This window comes from Bactrocera tryoni, chromosome 2, assembly GCF_016617805.1.
Source record: "Bactrocera tryoni isolate S06 chromosome 2, CSIRO_BtryS06_freeze2, whole genome shotgun sequence".
Lineage (NCBI taxonomy): Eukaryota > Metazoa > Arthropoda > Insecta > Diptera > Tephritidae > Bactrocera > Bactrocera tryoni.
Window position 1 is genome coordinate 30807203 of NC_052500.1, and position 27207 is coordinate 30834409.

At 35.8% G+C, this 27207-nt stretch overlaps 1 protein-coding gene across 5 annotated transcripts in view; it reads right to left on the bottom strand.

The window, feature by feature from the left end:
• Positions 1–27207, bottom strand: part of LOC120767234 (neural-cadherin) — a 204758-nt gene that overhangs the window by 158295 nt on the left and 19256 nt on the right. For all 5 annotated transcript variants that reach the window (XM_040093068.1, XM_040093067.1, XM_040093066.1 and 2 more), the window contains 3 exons: positions 13610–13799; positions 4466–4648; positions 1132–1321 (listed from right to left, as the gene is read on the bottom strand). In XM_040093068.1, coding sequence (XP_039949002.1) covers positions 1132–1321; positions 4466–4648; positions 13610–13799 — 563 coding nt within the window. The remainder of the gene's footprint in view (positions 1–1131; positions 1322–4465; positions 4649–13609; positions 13800–27207) is intronic.

Consider the following 27207-nt stretch of genomic DNA (forward strand, 5'->3'; position numbering starts at 1 on the left):
TGCACTAAATAGCCAAAGCAACCAATGACATACTGCAAATGCATCACCAATGTGCTTGTGTTTGTGTGTGTGCGGCACTCAAAGTTCCCTTTGCTGTCACTGCGGCGCTAACTGTGAATTAAGTTAAAAAAAGGAATATTGACAACGCGTATGCAGTGATTTCAATGCCAAAACCGAAAATTGGCAGCACTCAAAAGGTAAACGAATTTGCGAAATGCCAATCGAAAGCAGCGCGCAAAGCGAATAGCTAGAGGAATGCGGTTGCAGCGGCTGGTTTGTGCCAAAAAATACCGCGTTCACATGCTAGTGGCGTTGCGCCGGTAAACACTTCATAGATTGAGGTAACATTTGCACAACGCGCCCGCACACATACACACGCATGCGCACGGCTGAATGAACTAATAAGCATATGACGCGCTAAAAGCTGAGCTGCGAGGGCTAAGTCTGATTTATGGCGACACTGCGACTCAAGCTGCCGCAGTCCATTGCGTTAAGCCACTGTGTGGCTGCCAACCAAGTGTTTGGGGGTGTTATACTAAGTATATAACACACCCGATTTCAATTTGCGCCGGAAGTAATAATTCAAAACTGTAACGGGAACTGTCGAAAAAGTGTAATTTTAAGATTGTTATTTTAATCCACTTTAAATGCAACGCTGTTGGCACTTCTTACTCAAACACTGCGAACCAAGAAAGAGCATTGAATGCTAAAATGAGAACTTTTGCCAAGCCATCACTCTCGTTGCACGCCGCGCTGCTGTCGCCAACAACTACGCAAGTGGTAGAGAACTTGTAAATGCAGCATGTTATTTGCCCAAAAATGACGCCACTTGCATTTGCATATGAAAAAGTTTCGTGAAATAAAATTCACAAAGAAACTTTTACTCGAACGCCAGTCTTGTTGTTATTCTTTCACAACTTATCCATGCCGGCAATTGCGGCAGCTGTTGATTTAAGTTGTTGATGTTGATAACGGCGTACATCTGTTTCGACTGCTGCAACTTTTGCGCATATAATTTGGTCAATCACAACTTGTAAATCTGAATAATTGGCGCGCTAAATGCGCGCGCTCAGCTCAGGTTCCAAATGAAATGCACAAGTGCTAACTAACGGCTGGTGTATAGTTACTAACCTGAATTGGGTTGTCCATTGCTGTTGGGTCGTGCCGAGGGTGCGCCATCACGTGCTTCCACCTCCAGCGCATAGGCGCCTTTCTTTTCTCTGTCGAACACGGTTTTGGTGAAGATTTCGCCACTCTGCAGGTTTATTTCGAAGAATTCTTTGCCTTCGTTGCGCGGTGAGTCGACAATGTAGTAATAGACCTGTGGAACACAAAGACAAATAAAGTATTGTCAGCATGAGGGAACTTATTATTATTTTAAACTTTTATAATAAGAGCTAAGTATAAGAGTTCAATGTTAAGTATCAGAGTTCAATCTCCTTGTATATTCTTGTAATATGTGTGTTAATGCAACGATGTTTTTTGCTATGTTTGAGATTATGAGGAAGCTGGGTGACACAGCGAACTTTAAAACGGCTAAAAGATAATGCAAGAAGTAATACCAATTAAATCACACCTTTTATGTAAAGCAATTTATAGTTGCCAATATACTGCCCGTGCCTATTATAACAGGTGTACCATATGTAATACGAATGGCTAGTGAGCTCAGCATAATCGAAAACTTAGATACTATTCCTAAACTTATATTTCTGAGAAGCAAGCTTCAAAGCAATTGATCGATATTTCAAAAAGTTGTACTTTTATAAGTTGGTAGAACTGCCCTTAATTACTAAACCAAATATGAGTGCGCTACGTAAACCAGTTTGTTTACAGGAGCTGCTTATGTAGGTACACCTCAGTAGTGCGTTGCGATTTTTGTAAAGGAAAAAAAATATCGAACAAATAACTTTTCTCAAATTTTGTATGCGGAATTGTTGCGAATGTTGGAAAAGGCGTAGGTTGAATCGGTTTGCAAAAACACAAGTATACGAGTGGTACATAGCTTTCAAAGACGGTCGAAAAATCGTTGAAAACATAACTCGTTCAGGGCGACCTTTGGCCTCTTCAACTGATGAGAATAATAAAAGAGTGAAGGATATGGTGCTTGACAATCGTAAGGCAAGTGTTAGAGAGATGACAAGAGAGCTCACCATATCTCGCAAGTCCGTTCGAATAATATTGGTGGATATTTTGAATATGAAACGCGTTCTTGCTCGACTCGTCCCGATAAAGCTGAATTTTTTTTCAAAAAGAGTACCGTAAACGGGTCTTTTTGGATATGCTTGATCGTGCAAATTCCGATCCCACATTCACGGAGAGCATTATAACGAGCTGAAACCAAAAACACCACGCCAAAGCCGCTCAAAATCAAGGTGATGCTCATTGTTTTCTTTGTTTTGTATTCGTGGTTTGGTGCATCATGTATTTGTTCCGGAGGGACAGACGGTCAATAACGTTTTTCCTTCAGCCACAATGAAGTTTTTGAGTGAAAACGTTCGTCGAAAACGGCCACAGTTGTGGAAGAAGAATTCAAGGATTTTACACGATGATAATGCACCATCGCACACTGGTCGATTTTATAGGCCAAAAAAGATAAAAATTCATTATCATCAGTTATCTTAATGACTTCTTGACTAATTGAGAACGATCGATTTTTCAATGTAACTCTCTCACCGTGTTTGAACTGTAAACTTCTTGAAACTCTTTTCAAAAATATTATTTTCCTTCCCAAACATTGTTTACTTCATAAATCTGTTTGAATTTGGGGTAGTTTTGATACCAAAAAACAAGTGTATGAATGCCAAGGGGGACTACTTTGAGGGGGATGGCATAGATTTTAAAATATAAGTTAAGGATTATGAACAAAGTCTTACTGTGCTGTAAATATAAAGGAAAAGTGTTGAACACTTATGGCTAAAAACGCTACCATTCTTCATTATTACCGATTGAGAAAATATGAGAAAAATGTTAAAAAATGCTTACACATGTAATGAATTGGAATGAGCTTGTGAAGATAAAATATAATATTACCAAAAGTTCTTTTGGAGACTTTGCTAGATGGTTATAGGTGTGGGTAAAGTGTTACAAATCAGATTTCATGCAAACCTGACACATTCACAAGAAAACGCTTTGAAAGTCAAATGTAATATTTCTTTATGGCGAGGCATCAAATAAGTGAAAGCATTAAATAATTTAGAAATTTCGCTTAGTAAGGTAAGGTGCATATAAATTGTATTTCCGTTTTTACTTTGTAGCTTTCAACACAGCCACATATAGCTAATTTCACGTTGCCAAAGGTAGGGCAAATGCTGTAAGAAATGCCCGCAAATATATGTAGATGCTGCGGCCGTAATATTTAAAGCCACTATTTATAAAGGATCGCAGATAGCCAAGCGAAAGCGGTGTAAAAGAAGGCATGCCCACACACCTACTAACACTACTTCATAGGCAGCATTTTCCAGCGTTTCCTTTGCCTGCGGTTGGTCGCGCTACTTTCTTATACATTTTCAGGCTCCTTTTTGACATCGCACGTAATGCTTTTGGACATTTATTAGCGTGAAAATGTGAGCAGATGAGAGCATAAGCCCAAAGCAAATTAACCAGCTGTGGTAGAGTTAAGAGAGTGGCGCTGGCAAAACCATTATTTCTATGAGGTACTGACTCCACAAAAAGCTGGATATTGAAATTTTTCTCAATTTTTTTTTAAGAAACTTACAGTCGCATACCCGTGAGCGATTTTTATTTTGTAAAGCATACTGTAATTACAACATACTTTTTCCGCCACTAACTCTCCCACGCCAAGGCCATTTTTCTTTCTACCTATGCACAGAATTTTTTCAGTTTCCAAGTCAACGCCTTTGCGGAATGGCTCATGCTAGCGCCTTACACGCGTAAACTTTGTGCAGCATTCATTCCACTTAACTGATTTCGACACTCATTTGCTAATTTAGTTGCGCTGGACCGGCGCAAGCTCGCGCAACTTTCACACAATAATTCATTCTCTTTCTCGCTCGCGTTACGCGCTTTCTACTTTGCCACCCAGATGATCCCATTTACCACGCCGTAATAAACACAGAATTTTAATTATAGCATGATTTGTTTTTCTCTTCGCGACGCTCTTCGCCGTAAGCGCAAAAGGGGTTTGATAAGAAATTTTTGAAGCGAAGATAAACATTTTTGGAATATTGGGCCGCCACAGTGAACAATGTTGGGCGATTTGCATACTACCATCCAGCTTAGTAATGAGCCGTATGTATGGCAGGCGCTTATCAACCGCTCTCACACTTGACTGCACTGCTGCATGCGCTCCATACACCGTAGTGCAGGCCGTCGCTTGCTCCTCATGCACTCCTCTGGCGCAAGCATGAACAAATATTTCCGCATAACATTTCTTTCGTGTACTCTTTGTTTTACTTGCAAGTATGTGATTCACTAAATTTACCTAACGGTACTCCATTTTGTTTACCTGATTATTTGGAAATGTGCCATCCTTGTCAATGGCATTCACTTGCGTCACTTTCGTGCCAATGGGTTCACCTTCCAGCACGGTCTCCTGTTCACGCTCCGTAAACAATGGTATCTCGTCGTTAACATCCTCGAGCATAATGTAGACGGTCGCCTCGGATGCCAATTGTTGGGCGCCATTGTTCTGAAAAGCACACAGAAAAAAAATAAAAAACAAAGCGTAATCAGAAAAATTTTGTTTTCATTATGCAAAAGCGACAAAATTAATAAATATGCTAGTTGATATGAGGCAATAACTCATTACGTACAGTAACTGGCTGTCATTATAAAGTTAATTAAAACTGGAACAATGCGCCTACGCGCTGGAATATTGAAATAATTGCGCAGGCATTGTTTTTGCTGGCATACTTATCATATGCAAAAATAACTGACATTTACTTAAAAAAATATTTATGCTGAGCTTATTTGTATTTATGGAAAACAGAACTTCAATTTGCATATGAAAGAATATGAAAATTGATTGACGTACATATTAAAATGCAGTCAAAACGAATTTGATAAGAAAAAAGTTTTCTTTTATAAGACACCGTTAATTACTTTTTATAATAGGACCTGATTCAAATATCCCGATTTTATTTGAGTTCAGATGCGGACTTAAAAGTTAAAAAATCTATTATACTAATTGAATTCTTCAAATAGAAATAAGTGATTTTACTAAGTGTGTATTAAGGTAGTAGTCTGGTAACTTGGGTTCAAAACATCAACATTTTTTCGAGAACTTTGAAATATTTCGGGAGTTAAAACAAGTTTCCTAGAGCGCCTGTCTCGGAGATATTGAACTTTAAACGCGTTTTTCTCAACACATTGTTTCTCTGGTCGGAATGACATGTCTAAAGATCAAGAGCCAAAATCACCCGGCCAACTCAGGTGCATTTTTTTTAGTGACAATAATAATAGTAATAAAGTACTAAATTTTTTCGAATTATTTTTTTTTTATATTTTCAAAATGCAAATAAAAACCACTCTAAATATTCAAGCTAATTCATTTTTATTTCCCCATAAAAAACCGCCCTCCAAAGATGTCATGAAAATAGGCATAAATTACCAGACTACTACCTTAAGGGGTTACACAAGTTTACGGGTTTCAAAAAATTGTATCATTTTTACATTATCTTATTAAATTCTACAACACCTCTAGAATCCTCCTAAATTTTCAAGTTGATCCAAGTAATAGTTTCGGAGATACAGCCTTGAGAACTTGTGCGCTAAGTACGCTGCCTTTAAACGCGTTTTTCTCAAAACTGTTTTTTTTTTTTAAATCGATTGGCAAGATTTCTCCCGAACTACTCCACCGATCTTCATGAAATCTTACACAGGTCCTTGAGATATAATTCTTAAAGATTTTTACAAAGGATTATTTTTCGATTTCAACTATTTAAAAAAAAAGTCGCGAAATTTTCACTGATATTTATATTTTTTTGAAAAAATATCAGTTAAAAACCCAATTTTCAGTTTTTTGTAAGTTATAAGTTAAGGTTTAACTAAAACACAGTTATCCTGCCAACGAGAGCGCATCTTTTTTCCGAGGGATTACCGGAAACCTCTAATAAGGGAGGGTAGTAACTCATATTTAATACACCAAATATAAATACTATTTATAAGCAATAGCGCGTAGCCACGCATAATGTACATGTTTTACATAAGAGTCTTGAAAATCAAATCAAAATCAGCCGTATTAATTTGCATTGCTTTGGGTTCTTCGTGTTTGACCAACCGTTCAAATATATCTTGCTGTAGCATTTGCCATGAAAACATCGGAGAATCCATTGCTAGGATTATTCGCGAAGGATAATCGGAAAAATATTTACGGATTTTGAGTCATTAGCAAAGACAAATCTCTTATAAGATGGAAGATAATATATATTGGAACAAAAAAGCACCCGGAAATTGAAAAAAAAATTCCCCTGCAAAATGATATTTATAACAAAAGTTTTTTTTTTTTTGGGTAGGACTGTCTGCAATTACTATCCCAAATATGAGCGCGATCTGACAACCAGTTTGTTAGCAGCAGTTACTTAAGTCGGTACACCTCAGTAGTAAGTTGCCATTTTTACAATCGATAAAAATATCGAAAAAGGAACTTGTGTCAAACTCTGTATTTCTAACCAAATTTCATACTTCTAACCCAATTTTGCATTTATAACCAAATTTCGTGTACGAAATCATTTCGAATGCTGGAAAAGACTTACGCTAATTCAATTTTGCCCAAAACACATGCCTACGAGTAGTACAATGCCTTTAAAGGCGGTCGAGAAATCGTTGAAGACGTGGCTCGTTCTGAACGACCTTCGCTTGAACAGATGAAAATAAAAAGGATGTGGTGCTTGCTTGAGTCAATTGTTTGAGAGATGGCAAGAGAACTCGACATCTCTCTCGAGTCTGAAACGTTGCTCGATTCGTTCCGATAGGCTGAATTTTTTTCCACTGCAATTGAATTTAAATCCAAAAACGCAATGAGCAACATCAGCCAAACATTATATTCACCAAATTTTACTTCGTGTGAATTTTTATTTTCTTCCAGACTGAAATTGCCTTTCCATGGAACCCGTTTTCAGGCGATCGAAGAGATAAAACAAAATTCGTTGAAGGAGTGTAACGCCATCCCAAGAAGTGCTTGTTGATAGTGATTCGAGGACTGGAAAATCATTGGCATAAGTGTATTACATTTGGTGGGGATTAGTGGTAATAGTGGTATAAAGTGGTACTATTTCCCGCAGGCGTAACTAAGTTTAAACGAACTTTATTTCTCCTGGTGTTTCGAACTGATACACACATTAGAAGTAATGAAACTACGGCTTTCTCTTCCCGGTCTAATATGGCGATAACAGAGACAATCAATAAAAATCTTAAAAACAAATAACATATCAATTTTATCTTCTGATTTCGAGGTATATATACATATTTATAACAGAAACAGCATTGAGTACATCACTTTCAATACTAAATTTAATTAATTTGCTTCAATTCTAAATATATTGCTATTAAATTGAATGCAATCGTTTTCAGTTGTCTTTTCTTTTTTTAATACAATTCCTGAAAAAATGTAAAAGTGATTTAACCATTTAACCAGTCAAATACCGGTGGATAAAGCCATTTGTGCAAGTTAAATTTTAAAATTTATTGAACGTTATTGCACTTAATTTGCCATCTATTAATACATTAAGCGTTTGCAATCAATTAAGAGGTTTGTACCAGTGTAAAAAATTGTCAGCAGTTTTTGCGTTTTAACTATTACAAAAAAGGAACATGGCTTTTGGGCAATATATAAAGTCTGAAGCCATTTAGTAGCATTTACAAGTCTTGATTTATAGTTTATAGCGATTAAAAAAGGCACTTTTTTGTTAAACTCGCCGAAACCACACTTCAATGCACATGTTCACGGGAATTTTGTCGCTTCTGTAAATATGCTGGTAAACTATAAACTAGTAAATGAAATAATCATAGAAAAATACTCTGCCAAATTTGCAAACAGGAATTTATATAAAATACACCTACAGTGGATGAACTGCATTTGACAAGTGTTCAATTAGTCAATTCTAAATAGTTTTCTCTCAGTGAGCCGACCAATTTTATTAGCAAACAGAACTTATGCCAATAATTGCTTTCAACCGCTATCTAAGTTTTATTCTTTCAAATATTCGATTGGATAAATTTTTTTTATTTTATACTTTCGTTTGTACCTATTAAGAATTGTAACTTGCACAAAAACTGGAAAAAATATATTTACACTAGTATTTATACTGTGGGCAGAATATAGTAAGACTTTTCAATTTAAATTTCATTCGAACACCCATTCGTCAAATTATTTTTTTTTCTAGGTTGGTATCACTTTAGGTGACATCTGCGCCAAAATTTACTTCCAAATAATCATTAGTGCTTAGTTAACGCTTGTCTTTCTGAAAAGTACATAAGAGTACATTCGGCGAATTTTACGATGAGTGAAATTATTAAACAAAGAAGCTCCATTAAATCTTTGTGTGCGGAATCAACTCTCTGATGCCGAAACGTCCAGAATTTTGGAAAACGGCTTCGGTTTGTTTGTTGCGAAGAAGTGTTTTTGAATGATATAAATTATTGAAAGAGGGTCGAGAACACGTTTAACGACGAACCACAGCCATGACGACCATCAAAATTAACTCATGATCAACACGATAGTAAAATAAAATGGTCCTTGAGAATCGATGATTAACGGTCTGAGATCATTTTGGCATCGTTGGTAAATCGGAAGGATCAGTGAAAATAATTTTGGAAGGTAATTTGTGCCTTAGAAAGGTGAAAGCGCAATTGGTTCCAAAGTCATTCAATTTTCTCTAAACACATGGTCGCGTTAATGTCTGTGAAACAATGCTTGCCGACTACCGGGATGTCATGAAGCGTATTATTATTGACGATGTGTCTTTCATCTATGCTTACGACCCGGAAACTGACGATCAATCGGCCGAATATAGTGGCTGAAGTGGGCCGAAGCCGAAAAAACCACGTTATGTTGACAGTTTCCTTCGATTAGCGAGTTGTGGTGCACTCCGAATTCCTTCCAACCGGATAGGCTCTGAACAAATAATACTATTTGAGTTCTATGCTTCGTTTGCGCGAAGCTATTTGTAAAAAGAGGGCGGAAATATATGCCGACAATTCTTGGACTTTGCACCGTTACGTACCGCATTGATTCCTTTTGAGTTTTCCGCAAATTTTCAAGCAATATCGTGCCACAATCCTCCTATTCGCCTGATTGAGCTTCGTGTGACTTCGGTTTATTCAGCAAAGGGGAAACCGTTTTGAGCCAATTGAAGACTTTAGACACGAATCGCGCATTAAAGGCTATTCCGGAAATTGACTTTAACAAGTGTTACTAGGATTGGAGAAAAAACTTGGACCGAGTGTATTGATGCCAAAGGGGAAAGGAAAGAATAAATTAGGAATTTTAAAATTATGAACATAGGGTTACTATTTTTTGCTCATAGTAGTATAAATAATTACAGTGATGAAATCAATGAAACTGTGTTCATTAAACCTTTAATGCCATTACTAAATCTAATAGTTGACACTATACACCCGGAAACTTAGCAAACGCCTACAATAGGCAAAAGAGGAACCAGCTATCAATTGTCTACCATAGTTTTTAAAACTTGGATTGCTAAGATCGGTAGCCACATGCAATTCAAAGTAATTTTAAAAGAGTTAGAGTAAACAGACCGACCAGTTTACTCAACAGGAGTGCGAACTGAACTGGGTTTGAAAATATAACGTTACTGTTTAAGTAACTAAAGCTTGAATGTTGAATGTTTTAATTTTGTTGACAGCACAGGCTAAACATATAGAGAATAGGACTCTGAAATCGTCATTTTACCCCAAAATTGAAAATTTCAGAATATAATGGGTTGTCAAAAAAGTCTTGCGGTATTTTTATTGAATTTTTTTATTGAAATTGAAATGAATTTTTGATGACTCATGCCCAGCTCTTGACCGATGCTACGGCTGCTACTATGCCGGCCTCTTTCGAGCAATTCATCGATTTTATCGCAATTTTCGACGACAGGTCTTCCGGAGCGTGGCGCATCTTTGACCACCTCTACACCAGAACGAAAACATTGAAACGACCGTTGTGCGGTGGAAATGGAAACTGTATCGGGTCCATAAACTGCACAAATTTTATTGGCGGCTTGAGATGCATTTCTGTCTTTATCGTAGTAGTACTGTAAAATTTGCCGTATTTTCTCTTTATTTTGCGCTATAACTCACGAACGACTTAAAATAAACGACAATCAATCAAACATGTGTTAGCGCGTGAAATGAGCTTTCCAAAAAGGTATAGCATGACCCGATGCGACGAATAAAACTAGAACTACGCGCTTTCAGCGTCAACTAGCGAAAATACCGCAAGACTTTTTTGACAACCTAATATTTTCATTTAATTTACGAATATTTAAATCATTGAAATTGTATCATAAGCCAAAAATTCCATATATATAAATCTAGAAAAACATTATTTTCGGTTGCATTGAAGCTATAATACCCTTCATAAATATAAAAAGCTCCTATAAAGGCTTGATTTTGATCGGTTGGTTTGTATGGCAGCTAAAAGCTATAAAATGAATCGATCTTAATAATTTCTTTGGAGATTGCACTGTTGCCTTGAACAATACTCCATGCCAAATTTCTTATAAGGTTTATGCTATAGTGCCGGAGTTCCGGCAAATAAAAGCTTCTTAGAAAGAAAAGGAGATGCGCTAATTTCAGATCGGTATTTCGAAAACTGAGGGACTGGTTCGCGGATATAAAAAATTATGAGCATGTGTGAATAATTAGTACAACCTGTTCAGGGTATAATTAGCTATTCATGCGGTTTATATGTGATATTGATCATTTATTTCAACAGTATTAAGGAAATTCAAATTATTGGAAAAAATTAACAAATTTTGGCAATAAACTTAGCAAAAAAAACTTCACTAATACATTGATAAGTTTAATATTATTAATATTTAAAATAAATCAGCACTTTTGGTATACTATTTACACATATGCTTATTGATTATTTGCAATATTTAATAAAAATGAATTATATGTGCATCAATGCATTCTAAAAAAAATTACAAATTTTCGAAAAACTTAACTGATGCTTTACATATTTCTTCGTTAGGCTCCACTAAATTTAGTTTAAATGTAAGCAAACAGCAAACAATTTTAGGAATTTCGAATAATTTTTCAACATGCCGGAATTATGAAATACAAACAGTATTGCAAAACTAAACCTTTAATAAGTACATATAGTAACTATTTGTTTTGAAATTGATTGCGCTAAAATCCGTCTATTAATAAATGAATTATTTGTCTAAGCATTTCAGGCGTAAAACCAAGTCCCTCACAAAGGTTTATGCGGCAAAAAGACACTATGCACCTTAAACGCTTGAAGGTATTTGTCCTAATGAAAGTTTGTATATATGTAAATATACGAGAAATATACACATACATATGTATACATAGAGACATTGAAATATACTTGCATACATATACTGCAAACAGTTAGCTGAGACATGAAATGCAAATATGATTTAAAACTCACAAGTTTTATTGAACATTTGCAATATTTGCTTTATTTCGTAGGTGGATATGAATTATGCAAGTGTTTGCTCGCCAGCCTTAAGCGAAATTTACTTTTGCTTCACTTTGCACTCGAATGAATTGGAGTAGCAAGAAGAAGAGTGCTTTGCATGATAATAACAAATAACTGTGGTAAATACCTACTGAACATACACTACATATTTACCGAAAATGTCTGTGGTTGCATTTCTCTTAGCAATTAGCCACATAACGGACGCACACAGACGTGGCATATATATTTCTTGCAACTGCGCCGACAAGTCTCTTCAACTTGTTTATCAAATATTTAATATCATTTCCGTTTGTTGTGCCAGCATTGATGTCACTACAGCTGTCACTTATAAATCTGCATATGTGTCTTTAGTAGGAAAAAGTAAATGTTTTCCTTTACTAATTGCAATATATTACTTACATATTTTGTGCAATACATGTACATATATGTCTTTGCAAATAAACATACATGTGCCAGTGTAATAATAAGTGCAAATAAAGCGATATAATAGATCATAGTTGGCATTTTTAAGAAATATTCCAAATCAATTAAATATTTCGGCTTTTGAGGAATTCGCATACAGAGTTAGTGCAAATGGAGGAATGCACGCTTGTTTATTTATCTTCAAGCATAAATAGAATTAATTAATATTTGTATTTTAGAGCGGAGTCTGAGGTTAGTTTTCGATTGAAATTTGGTACAAAAATTTCCTCATACATTGCTTTGTGTGAAATAAATAAATTTTGCAAGATCAATCATTTTTATTCATTCTCTCTCAATTATGTTAAGTAAATTGCTTACAATATTTATAATTATAATTTGTCAGAGCTAAAACATTGCAGACCAATATATTGAATATATAATTACAAAAAAAAAATAAAATTTTGTACAAATTTATTTAAATTTTTTAGGAACTAACGGATGATTAAGAAACCTAGTTGATTGTAGCAAAGACGCTGTATACTAAGGGAGAGACAGTTTGAATTGAAGTTTTAAACACTTTGAGCCCTCTTCATTTTGGAATTGCAATACAATGCATGCACGATAATGGTTTTTGCAAGAATCCATGAATGCAATTGGGGAGCACTAAGCTTTACTCAAAAGTCTGTTGCAATGTGGAGCTGGGGAAAACGGCGCTTTTCGAATGCAATAATAATTATAGTAACGTATATTTAGCAGGAGGATGGAGTTATGTGTAAAAGTTCAACGCAAGTGAGGCAAGCTCTCTGATTGCCATTCTCTTGGGAAGTGGCTAGAAACGATTCTTTTACATATGGCTAAAGCAGCTCAGGACTTCTGGTCTTAGATCAAGTATCCTCAGGGTAGACAAAGAACAAGGCAAGTTAAAGTGAGAAGGCCAATAGTCGACCGAATAGACCATGTAATAGAGCACGTAGTGAAGAAAATATAGCAGCCGTAGCTCAAAGTGTACACGAAGACCGTGAAGAGTCGATTCGGCGCCGTTCGGAAAGACTTGGCGCATTTTACTGATCTAAACTGAAAACTGAAGCCGCTCAGCCTATCCCAAGCGACATCGTTTCTATGTTCTCTTCAAAAGTTCCAAGATTATCCGACGTTTTCAAGCCAACTTTTGTTTAGCGATGAGACCTATAGGTATTTAAACCAATAAAATTGCCGCATTCGGAACGAAGAGCAACCTGAAGAGACTCAAAAGCTTTTGTTTCATCAAGAAAAAAACAACAATTTGGTATGGTTTGTGGCCCTGTGAAATCATCGGTCCATAGTTCCTCAAAAAATCCCACTTCGATTCAGGTCTTTGAGCAAAACATCACTCGTGTCATTCGCCAGTTACCAGTCGAAATGCTCGAACGAGTCATTGAAAATTCGACCGCGGCCAACATTTGAAAGAGATAATCTTAAAAAAATAAATGCCAAATAATGTTTTTTCGAATGATGATAAACATTCCCCATTAAGTTTGAAGTATTATTGTATGATATATACGATATATGTGAACATTTTAAACTTTTACTCACCTCTACACGTATCGTCAAATTATATTCCTTTATACTCTCATAATCCAGCGGATGATTCACCTTTATATCGGCCCAAGTATCCCCATTATCCGGTCTTTGTTGTAGGTAGAACGTATGAAATTTGTTGGTCTGTGCGGTGGACCCGGGCATTAGCCGATAAAACACTGTCGGATTGCCTTCAATACCCGAACTGCGAACGCAGACGACGAAACAAAACGGTTAAAAAAAGATAAATACATATTAGAAAACTTGAAAAAGCCAGTATAAAAGATTAGAAGTCATGTTTTAAACTAGGAGAACTATTTTCAGATCAGTTATTTGAAATATGACCAAATGTGGTGTGGGGGTATTATATTCAAGGTAAATGATCTGTGTGTGTGGTTTTCAAAAATCAAATTTGGGAGCATTTCGTCATATTTCAAACAGTTTAACGACAGGTGTTTTGTAAATTTAAGACGTGCAAATATTTGGCTAAATCGGAAAAACGAAGCATTGGCGTTTGAAAATGAAAGGAATGCTGATTTTCGATTTAATTTATGTTAAGTTATTGTTTTTTTATTAATTAATTACAATTTAAAAAAATGTTTTAGTTGACGCGATTTTATTGTATTTATTTTTTTCAGAAAAGTATTATTAAATTATTTTTTTTCGAAAAACTTTGTAAGTTTATAAATTTACGTATAAATAGGACCACTTGATTTCAATAATTAAAGAATTATGTTTTCCAATATGATTTAGTTGGACTGGAAACTATAATGTTTGGATCAACTATTTGCACGTATTTCAAAATTAAACAGTTAGCTAGTTAAAAATGAGTAAGTTAGGAAGTATAGGAAGGTTAATATTTCATAAAAATAATTTTATATTATTTATATAAAAATACAGCTATTTGTATATATGTGCGCATGCGACATAACAAAATACAAAAATTATTTATGACGCATAATTCAAGAAAAAATATTTCTGTTACTATGGGAAAGTGCTACAAGAAAAAGTGAAAATTACGAAAACAAGTATAAATCATGATTCAACGACGCCATTGCGCTAAATTTGTGAAACATAATTATCTGCAGAAAAAAAAAACTTTTATAATGTTTAACACAAGAATTCGATGATTTTCTCAAAAGCAAAAAAATAATTGTGAAATGGCATCAAAAAACGGTATTGCCATATTAAATGTCATCAAGCACAGGGTGGGTAGGTATTCGGGTTGGGATTGAGGATACAATTTTCGAATGAAAACGTGGCAAAAATGACAGTTGTTCTTTTGCTTGCGCTGGAAAAAGGCAAACCAGTTGTTCACTTTTTTGTACGCTCACAAAAATGGCAGGAGGAAAATATATGGAAATAAAATGAAGCGAAAACATAATGGCAGCGCGTGCGACACGTGAGAGTGACATTTTTTCACTTATTGCCACGCAAAAAATTAAATGCCGCATTAAATTGAATACAAAATAGCGAAAATAAATCAGCATGAATGAGGAATGTGGGAATTTCATAAAAAGCAGCAGGTAATAGGGAATTATGAAAGTAAAAGCTGGTTGGTTGCAGTGGAAATATGCTGGACGCGTGGGTGACAGGATCAGTTGTATAATACCTGGGTTATACCTACAAGTACACATTTGCGCAAGTGTTGTTCAATTTTGCGATTTTTTTTTTACTTTTTTTGCAGGTGACGCGATGCGACTTTATGAGTTGTGTATTTGTAGGATGTTTTATGATGGGGTTACTGTTGGCTATTTATATACTTTATAATTTATATGTACTTTTCGGTGAAATGGCTTTCGTTGCACATTTTTCACTTCTCCAATACAATTTGTAATTAACAATCAACTGTGTATGAAATTCGTTTGTAAATGTATTTTATGGTATGTAAAAATACCGCTAGTAATATCAGTATACATACATATACAATAAGAGTTTTGGTTAGTTAGTGGGTATCGATGTTCATGTTTCGTAGTACCGATGTTTGCCAATAGTAACGTATGGACGTGGCGTGTGTTTGTAAGTGTGCTACGTGGAATTTGCGTGTATATATGCATAATGTTTTGCGCTAATTTACAGCTATTTGTATCAATGTATGCGAACCATAATGCCTACTAACAATTCGTATGAACAGGCATACTCATTTTTCTAAGAGTAATTTTAATTAAATATGTTTTTAATGATTCTCTCGAAATACTTCGTTTCAATACTGCTCTGTATCGTGTATAATGGCTGGTGAATTACGGTACAAATATTAATATTAAATAATATTACGGTATATGGTAATTTGAACTAACTTTTTCCCCGTTCATGCGCTCATAAACTTTCAATCATTTAATTAGAAAAGTTCCTGTTCTACACTGAAATATTGGCTTCTAGATATTATAATTTTTACGCAGGTACATACGAATGTATGTATTATGCGAGAGCATAGCGTATGAACTATTTGTTAGCATACAGCCTCATTCAAACTCAACACGTCCACACAACTCTTTTTAAACAAATAAATAAAAATGTTAATTAAATATGGAAGCTAAATTTAATATTGCAGAACCGCAACTCGCTAGCCCTACAATAAAATACATCAAAATATTAAAAAAAAAATTAAAACGAAAAAAAGTTTAAAATTTTCCTATAGGGTTTCCCATTTCAAACAAATGCTTTTCACAAATGATTTTCGAAATTTATTATTGAGTTTTTTCTAATCTAACTCTTTAGTGAGCTCTTTATTTAATTTTTCTCAACTGAAATTTAAAGTTAAAAGGACATTTCTGAAAATAGATTTAGTAGATAAGGGTGCAATGTTATATTTGGATTAAATTCTGTTGACAGGGATGCATTTATAAATCTTTATCAATAACATTTGAAAATCGCATGCTAATTTCTTAGAAAACATTAACAAAGAATATGAGTTTAGAGCACTTCAGCTGTTTTAAAATGTGTACTTTTTGACTAAAGTTTCAGCTAAATCCACATTTTTTCAACTCGGCTTAATTGAGTTGAAATTGGAACAACTAAACTTCAAATTTTTATTCGATGGAACGATGAGCTGTACGAGATATACGACGACATTGACATAGTTCAGCGAATTAAAAGACAGCGGCTACGCTGACTAGGTAATGTTGTCCGGATGGACGAAAACACTCCAGCTCTGAAAGTATTCGAGGAAGAGGAAGACCTCCACTCCGTTGGAAGGACCAGGTGGAGAAGGACCTAACGTCGCTTCGAATATCCAATTGGCGCTACGTAGCGAAAAGAAGAAACAACTGGCGCGCTGTTGTTAACTCGGCTATAATCGCGTAAGCGGTGTCTACGCCAATTAAGAAGAAGAAACTTCAAATTTACGATTTCAGAGTTATTAAGCAAATGATCATTTCGCAATGAAAAATCAATGCAATACAATATATTTAAAAGATTTTATACTAGCTGCATTTCGTAGATCAACAAAACATTTTCGTGATCACTCAAAGAAATTTTTTTCTAGAAAACAATTGTAAGGATACACTATGGTAACTGCTCGAAAGCGTAATTATTATGGAGTTAAGAAAAAATTACGATAATATTATTTATAAATTGTCTAAAGTTGACTTGTTTTCTTAATACCGAATTGAAAATTATCAACTGAAATCAGATTGACTTGCGAACCATAATGCCATGTGCTAACAACTTTAATATATTTGGAAACATGGAGCACATTTATTATTTCATATATTTGAAAGCACTTTATTCAAAAATAGACCTTTAAGGGTAAGGGGGTAAAGTATATTTTTAGCTATATTAAAATTTTTTTTTTTTACAAAAATATTGAAAAATAACGGAGTTATGTGCAGTCTGCAGAAGTGCCGAAAAAAAAAGTGTCTCAACTGCTGGCATGATTCCGGTCGATTGAGTAGCTGAAACAAAAAAATTCAAAATGTTTAATAAACTTAAATATATTTTCTATACAATGAACTACGGTCTTTGGAAAATATCAAAAATTAAGAAAATGGCGTAATTTTGAAAAAAAAAAATAGTTTTTTTTACGAAAAAAAGGTCGTTTTTTTAATGCCAAATTGACAATTTTCAACCAATCAAAAAGATCGTAGTCTATTGTATAGCAAATGTATTCAACTATATCCAGTTTTAATTTGAAGTCGATCGGTCAATTTCTCGTTGAGTTATAATGTCAGCAATTTTGAAAAATGTCGTTTCAAGAAAAACGCATTTAAAGTTTCACTTAGATATGTTTGCACCTCTGAGCAATCGCTGTTTAGAACGCTGCCATTCAAAAACTATTCAAGATACGACCTTGCCGATTTCACAGGATATTTCTGAATATATAAACAATCGAAAAAGCAACCAAAAAAAAATTTTTTTTGAAAGTGTCACACTGGTATAGCCCTTTAAGGGGTTACGTGGATTTTGACTGCAGAAAAATGCCGATTTTTACCTTTTTTCATATAATACATGAAATAAATGAGCATATCAAAGAGCAACATTGGAAAATATTTTCTGAATTTTTCAAATAAAATGAAATTCAGCCATTGGTAGCAGGTGCCTCCGAAACCGGCCAAAAATGTCTCCTCCGGTCGCCAGCATAATCGACGAAGGATTCATCCAAAATCAAAATATCAAATTTCAGAGGTTGTTAAATGAGTATAAGTCGTGAATAATCGAAATATTAAAAAAAATGAGTTTTGATTTTAGCTCTAATTTCTTTCAAAAAATTAGACATAATCGAAAACAAAAACATTGCAGCAATCAAGAGACCAACATATTTAAAAGAACTTTGAAATATTTCAATAAGATCACTTCAGAAGTTTCTGAGAAATTTCGAACATCGACTTTGAAAACGATGTTTGAAAAAAACACGAAAAAATATTAAAATAGCCGACGGGCCGCTTTCCCAAATGTTCTAACTTGTACACTATTATTGCGGTTGCCTTGAAACCTTTGGAAAATGTTGTCGACATATCATAATATTTAAAAGAAGTGAAAAATAAAGCAATTTTTTGAGATTTCAAAACCCACGTAACCCCTTAAGTATGTGTCCATATTCATTTGCCATTATAAAACTGCAACTCCTTTAAATTGCGTGATGGCATTTAAAATATAACTTATCTAACTTACGCATCGCCAATTGCGGCACGCGTGCTCTTCACTACATATTAGTGCATTATGCTCTGGGCATCCACCCACGCATGCACACAGACGCACATTCAATATAGCATTTAAGGCGCAAATATTTGAGCAAGTGCGCAATCGGCCCTGGAGCGTGTGACCTCTTTCGCTCGCAAGTTAAGGAGCATAGCATTACGCCGCAACAGTCCGCAATATACCGCGCTGAGTACAAGAATCGACAAATATTCCCGTGCAGGGGTGCACAAACATAGACTGTATTGGATGCTGCATATAGCCATACTGGGCACACAATCTCTACGCGCCTGTCGAGCGGAATTGGAGCAATGGAATTTGAGCAGCGACATGTCGCATGCCGATGCGTTGCCTGTGGCTAGATCACAAACAGTATTGCAATAAATATGTATGTATGTGCATATTCGGTAGGTAAGTAAAGGTATGGGAACTTCACCTCATACGAGTATTGTGTAACTGCCACATACAAGCAGAACAACAGCAACCATAAACATTATTGTTGTTGTCCCATTGAAATTACGCCGGCATATAAGTTTTTAAAGAGTTGGTTGGCAAATATATTAATGCATACAATTTCAGCTGTGTTATCACGCAAAAAGCGCATAACATAGCAGTGAGTTGCTGTGCGCGCACACTATCCCAGATGCAACTACCGGACAATATTATAAAATGTTGTGGAGACACATGGGACATATAGATATGTGCTTCTTATTTAGTGAGCTTTGAGTGGGGAGTATCGTGCTACCACCTGTTTCAAAATTTGAATTCAATATGTGAACTGGTCGACACTTATGAGTCCGGCTCTTGTTTGCAAAAGCACATAAAATAGTTTATTTTTGAATATTTATGCTTTAGTAGCCCAATATGCTGTTTTCAGAATTTTTGAAACCAATATTCGTCTACCTATAATTCAGTTGGAGTTATGCTGCTCACATCAACGATTACTGTAGGAGCAAGCATATGTTTTGAGCAGGTGGGAGCTTCGAAATGTTTCATTATGTATGTTTTAGTGGGTGCCATATCTCTTTTAGGTTCAGCAAATTTTGTGTTATTTTAAGAAAGAAGACGTCATTCTGTTAATCTATATCGAAAATCCACTACAACCAATGATGATCCAGTAGTAAAAAATCTTACAGAAAGTTATATTGATGTGTTGTTTAGTTGAAAGCGGAAGCTAAATAGAGTCCCGGCTAACTCAAAAACCCGCTGATTGGGAAGGAGATAATTTTCTAACGTTTCATCAACTTCACTTCATGATGTACGCACTGGCTTTCTGCTAAATATGCTTAACCAAGTTTTTGGAGCTTAGAGATCTACCATGTTACTCAATTTCTTCATTCCTAAAAGTGGAATGCTTTTGGTACAACCACTTAACCATCCAAACTTATTTTGAGCACTCTCTATTGGCGGTTTTTTTAGACCTGAGATGTTATTCTAACAAACATTTGTTCTAGTATCCTTGGAAGTGTCTGAAAAGGCTTGTAAAACTCATTACGACTACATACGCGGGTACCCCAAAACGGACAAATTTAAACCCTTTTTTTCTTCAATATCTATTTGTCAGGATACCGAATTTCTCAGTGGGCTCAGCAAACATTGGTCAGCAACCATCACTTGTGGGGTTGCGAAAGCCCTTTCGCTCAGAGTCGAACGAAAAAGGCCCATTAAACTGCTAGCTCTTAGCAAGGCTTACATCGTCGCAATGATAAACGTCCTAACTTGACACTGTTCTATTAACATTCATGGGGTGAGGCTAAAGGTTTTGAACTAAGCAACTTGTCAAAGTTGTAGTGAAGAAGATTAGGTAGAAACACTTAGACACTTTCTGCTCCTCTGTCCAGCTTTAGCCAGGCTAAAGCAGCTGACTGAAGTATTTCGGTGTTCGTACTTTCTACGAACCTGGCAGAGCTGGCTGGAGCAGATATTAGTCGGCTTAATAACATTGTGGCTGCCTTTAGATGCTTTGCCTTTATGCGACGGTCTTTTTGATCGATACCTAGAAGTTCTGGGAATCACAACGGAAAAGTGTATCTAACTGTCCAAATGGGACCTTTTTTGGACTCAAGTCAACATATTTATTTAACCTAGAAAAATACTTTGGTTCCTTCTTCTCTGTGAAAAAGTTACATAGCCTGTATGTTTCCCGGTCGTGTACCGCGAATCTATGCAATTGATGGGTTCTCAGTTATCCTGTCTACACTTTCGATATAATTTTGTTTATCTTTGCTTATATAACTGCTTTTTTTGTTTGCTCATATTTGGCCGATTTAGCAGTGCATTTTTTTCTTCGAAGCTGATGCAATAACGCCGATAAATGATGTAGTTGTTGTGTGTGAAGAAAAGTGCAATGAACAGAACTGGGTGTATGTCTACACAAACACACTAACTCACACAACATGTGTAGATATGTATATAATACAAGGCGCATTACGATAATAGCAAGTAAACACGATGTTGACTGTGGGGCAAAACGATGTTAACATTTGTTAACACCGTTAAATATTATGTATACACAAAGGAATATGCAAGTATGCGCTGTAGGAGCGAAAGTACCGTGCACATTTAGCAGTAACATGGCTGTGGTTAGCAGTGTACATCGCGAGTACACTCTTGCGGCATAGAGATCACCGACGTGTCATGATAATAGTCGTAATAATATTTTCATAAGTAGTCTTTGCCGCTATTGAGCGTTTTTCCACCCAGCTATTGTTCCATGCCACAAGGTATAGTGCGCTTAATGTTGTAAAAGTGTAAAAAAACTGCCACGGATATGCCTAGCGTCAGCATCCGCAGATGCACAGACAACAATAGAGAAGCCGGTGCATGCCACGTATACAAAAAGAGCAAATAAAATTTTCAAATTTTTTGTTTAAAGGGAGAAAAGTGAAAACAAAGGCGCAAAATGAAAAATAAAATCAAATGCAAGCGAAATTCAAACGCGCCATCTTCACCCACACACACACACAGCTGGACGAGCATCGCCTGAAAGGAAGGCATCACTTTCCCAGCGCATCCGTTGCATTCACAGACAAACGGAAAAATCACCGCACACTCATATTTCCGTTGCAGTATGCCTAGGCGAAAAAACGTGTGAAGAAGTAGCACTTAATGACTGTTTTGTTGTCTTCTCTTTTCTTGTTTTTGGTTTCTAATGGCTTTGTATGACCTCCGCGGGCGCGGTTGGTACGGCTTTTGCCATGATGTGCGCCCATAAGTATGTTTTATCAGGGAAAGTGTGCGCTATTATTACGTAAGTGTGTTACATAACTACATTTTCATGTGAGCGTGTATCTACGCACTTACGTTAAACGCCCTGAATCCAACTACTAAGGAGTAAAAGCCCCGTCAGCACACACACACGCTTGCACATAATCATTCGTTCATAAATGACTGTCATAAAAATAGTTTGCTAACATTTGTTAAACTTATCATATTAAAAAATTTTTTAGGTTTCTAAATTTAATTTTTTTTAATATTTTATTTTATACACTTATTCTCCTCACCACTCTCTTAACAATATTAACTATATGAACAATATACACTTGTCACTATTAAATATGTAAGCACTAGCTGCTTCTCTACTAAATTTCACATAAACAGTTTGTGAGCAATACCCGAAACTATATTACTTCGAAATACAGCTTCAGAATTTTTATCTTCAATTTTTTTTACTTACAAAAAGAAAATATAAACTTTTCAAAAATGATTAAATAAACAAAACTTATTTGAGTGCTTTTACAGGAAATTTGTGCGGCGCTTTCGTTGTGCATGCTTAGAGCTACCTACTTGCTATTCATAGCATTTTAGTGCGGTTAATATTAGATTTTAGTGAGTACAGACTAGTAGCTTAAACGAATATTTGCCGATAGTCGAGCATTTGGTTATTAAGTGAGGATGCTGGTGCTTGTGCTTTTCGTTGTCGTGTCTGCTTAGAAGTAAAGTTTGTTACTAGTAATATATTTTCGGAAATAAATAAATAGTTTTTATGGAAAATATAGCTTTAAATTAAAACAACAAAAAACGTTAAATTCGGTTGCACCGAATCTATAAAACTCTTGAAGAAATTCAAAATATGCCATACAAGAACTAGAATTTGATCGGTCAGTTTGTATGGCAGATATATGCTATAGTGATACGATCTGAACAATTTGTTCGGAAAATGTACCGTTTTCTTTTACAATATTAGTTGCCATATTTTATGAATTAATCTTTTCAAATAAAAAATTTTTCCTTATAAGGACAGGATTTTGAACGTTTAGTGTGTATGGCAGCTATATTTTATAATTGTTCGATATTGACGGTTCCGACAGATCATCAGCATTTTAGGGAGAAAAGGACGTGTAGAAATTTTCAGATCCATATCTAAACAAGTAAGGAAGGGCTAAGTTCGTATGCAACCGAACATTTATACTCTTACAACTTGCAAAAAGATTTAACACAAATTACATAGAGTAAAGTCAACCGGGTGTTTGATAACAAGTATGGGGGCTAGGCTAAGTTTTTGTCATGTACATTTTTTCTATAGCTCTTGTCTTTTGCGAGATATATACAAAAAATGCGAATTTCGTTGAAAAATTTAGGTTTAAAAGGTTTAGAGCCCCGTACTACCTCGCCGGAGTGAATTTCGACTTTGTCGCAATGGGCACTTTTGTAGAGTGTTCAATTCTGAGGAATATGTGTCTAAAGTCGAAGCGATACCATAAATTGCCTCTGCGCTATGGAAATTTAAAGATAAATAAACACTATTGTCGTGTATTTTCAATGGAAAATGTTTACATAACTTAGTCCAGTCCTTAATATTAATATTAAGGGCTCAAATTTTCAGGGAATTTTTTTAGGGAACTTCGAAGGAAATTTCTTGAAGGGATTGAAAACAATGAAAAGTTCAAAAAAAAAAAAAAAAAACTCCCTAATGTATATGTATAAATCAGTCCATTAGACCAAACCTACGAAATGTACATGTATAAATTGCATCGCTATTGGATATTTGGTTTGTAAGATATAGCATTTCATTGTTTGGAAAATTTGGGTAGAAAAGGAACATGACTATAAAGTGGCTTGATGGGTGTTATCCGACTCTGCGCAAGGACGAGATGTTGTGTAATAAAGCTTGTATGGGACAGATGAAATATGTTCCACAGGAAAACATCGAAAACCTCACTTCATCTAAATATATCACGATAACATGAAAAACGTGTGTCATAATTCAATGAAAATTAAATGATCAGAAAATTGAATAAATGTTATCGAAAAGTTGGGTGATTTTTCTGAGCATGAGTTTGGCGGTATTTCTGTTTGAACAATGAAGTCGAATTTCTGCATAAAAATTAGTGTAATTTAAAAGCGATGGGAATTTACTTAGCTGCATTATTAGTACTCGTATGCTTTATAGCTTTACGATAAATTACATGCGATATAAATTATGTCAATATTTAACAGTTCTTGAGTTTCAGAAGCGCTATCTTATTATAACTAAAAATAATTTAATTTCGAGGTTCAAAATTTCAAAAATAAATTTTATGCTTTTATTTTGTTATATTTTAGACTGGCCGCATTAGAATCGTTTTGACGCTCAGCTATCGATGGGACTAAATTTATCTCAAGAGTCATAGCTTTCTCGCATAGCCAAATTAATTTTGTACATTAAGATTATAATTGAAATATCAGTTTCTGCCTTTCACACAGCCTTCTTCTCGATTAACGATCAGATGTTACACGTTTCATTACATTACATGAATATGAAATTCATCAGCTCAATGCTATTTTATCAATAAACACACCCAAATTTACAGCGTGGACAACAACCCGCACAATTGTCTTTTAGTTTCATCTGGATTTGTATTCGATTAAAAACTAATGTAGTAAATTAAGATGGAATCGATCTAAATTAGCGCTTTAACTGCTCAAAGACCAGTTAACTGATAAATTAACTGCTGTGCGAACAGGCTATATCATTAGTAACCATTTGTGTGTGCCGGAGATACTTCAGGATGAAAATTTGTATGCAAAATATTTATGCGAGTATAGTTAGTACACATTTTCGCTATCTATCATTCTCATCATGTATATAAATATACACATATTTAGGTATGTATTTTCACCATATACTACAGCTACAATTTACTCATCCTTTGTACGCTGGTACGCACATCTGTTGCTGCAACATCGTGTCTAACCAAAGCTATCTATTCATGTTTAAATTAAAAAAGTTTTGCACCGCAGACACAGTTCAGGCGAAAGTGCAAATGTGCGCAGTATATTTTCACTTTTTAAAAATAAATAAAAACCGTTTAAATGTTATACATATTTATGAGTGAAATTACTGAATATGTTACCACCCATACACATACATACAAGCGTAGATGTATGTGGCCTCACCGCGTTGCCGAGCTTAGCAGTGCTCATATCTCATTGCCTCTTTAATTAATTAAGAGTTAAGAGCTTTAATATTGGCCTGAAGACGAGATCGTGAAAAGAGCGGGAAGAATCGTGCGTGGGGCGACGGGTAAAAAAAGATGCAAGGTAGTTAAGTATAAAAAGTCAGCAAACGAATGGAAGGAAAAAGTGTCATTAGCGCTGTATTCAACGGCCACATGAGGTAGGCGTGGTACTTAGCTATTGGGGACACAAGTATGCTACTAAAGCTAAAGGAAACACGTGGGCGTATGCGTTTCTGCAATTAATGCGCTGATGAAAAAACGAAAGTGTGTGTGGGGCATAATGTAAACAAAGATGTATAATAAGTTATAATTTTGTTTAAATGCATAGTTACCTACATATGTAGGTGTATATATACTACTATATACATATATAGATATGTATAGTATATATTTGTGTGCATAAATATGTCAAAGCAGTTGCATTTAACTAATGTGTGGCTCATGTGAATGTGTGTGTGTGTGTGCATGCTTGTTGGTGGGTTGCATTGGTGTGCTTATGCAAATTTCCAACGGCTGTGCAAATACTTAAATGTCTAATGTAAACTAGAAGGGCACATACTCTATTCTGGTATATACATATATACATAAATAGTGAGTAGTGTGCTTAATGTGGTTGCTTATTGTTGATTTTTGTGCTTGACAGTGCTTGTGCTTGGTGCTGGGTGCTTCGGAAGCATGAGTGTATTGAAGGTGAAGTGTTTGGATGAAATGTGCGCTGGTGCGGGTTATGGGTATATGATTAATGGGTATAATATGAATGGAATTAAGGGGGATATGGAGTATTTTTCGATCCAAATTATCGGTAAAATATATTTAGGTTAATAAGGACAATATCCAGTCATGAAAGAAAATATATCAGTGATACAAAAATAAACGTTTTCAAATCAGGTTTGAGCCTGTTAATTTTGCTCTTATTGTTTTATAAGTTGTTATAATCATCACTAGCTGCACTGACAGTGGTTTGGGTCCGTAGTAAACGTTCTCTGAATGTCACTCTCATTGTTAGTGTCGCTATCACTGTCAGTGACGCCCTTGATGATATTTTTACCACCTCTATTTTATTCACTGTCGCTGTCAGCGTACTTTTACAAAGCTGTTGTAGTTGTCACAACGTCCGGTGTGTTTAACGTGGGTACCTGCTGACGACAGCCTTACCCCACGGCGCTCAAAAGCACAGCGGATCAAATCCAATTGGCAGTGTGGAATGGATACACTAACCACCTTGGTAGGGTTCGAGGCCCATCTAAAACCGCTGCCATGCTTTGGGTCCGGCACGCGGTTGCAATGCAACTTCACATTCAACTGACAAAGTCAGTTCTTCCCGCAATTGGGTTTTGATCACAACCACTACGATACTCCCCGAGAGGTCAGTCCGCATGAGCAGGGTGGAGCGAACTCCAAGGGCTCCTGATCCTCTTGGTACCAGAATTAAGTCTCCGGTCAGACCTCGTAGCCGAAGTTACTACCAGTTGAGCTTCCATACGGCTCTGGACTGGTGGTCAGGGGGCCCCATGCACACATCACATACACACACCATTCATACAAAATCTAACCCTAATTCCCAGCTAAGCGCCTTCACCGCTTAAACAACTCACACGCAAACGACCCTAACTGTTCGGTATTCCGACTAGTGGAGATCACACAATCTAGTAATCTATCAGTCCAGCTATTCCCCATACCACCCAGATCCCTAATGTCCGAGTACATCGAGCATGCTATTAAATGCACCCAATCTTTTATCCCTGCCTCACAAAAACAACCCGACTTATCAGATAGGTGCCTCTGCTGCAAAAATGCATTCAGAGGCCCATGCCCCATAAGCAGAAAACTCAGACTCTGACAATATATGAAGTCTGGGTTATTCTCAACGAACCCAGCGTCCCGAATGTACTCGTAGGTCACTCAGCCGTTAGGACTATTGTCCGAAAGTGCTTGCCACCTACACCTAATCCTATCATCTAGAAGCCACTTGCTCTCTAGATATCCCTACCTCTCCACATCATCGTCGAAAGTCCAGTAATTTCGCAGCGATGACACACT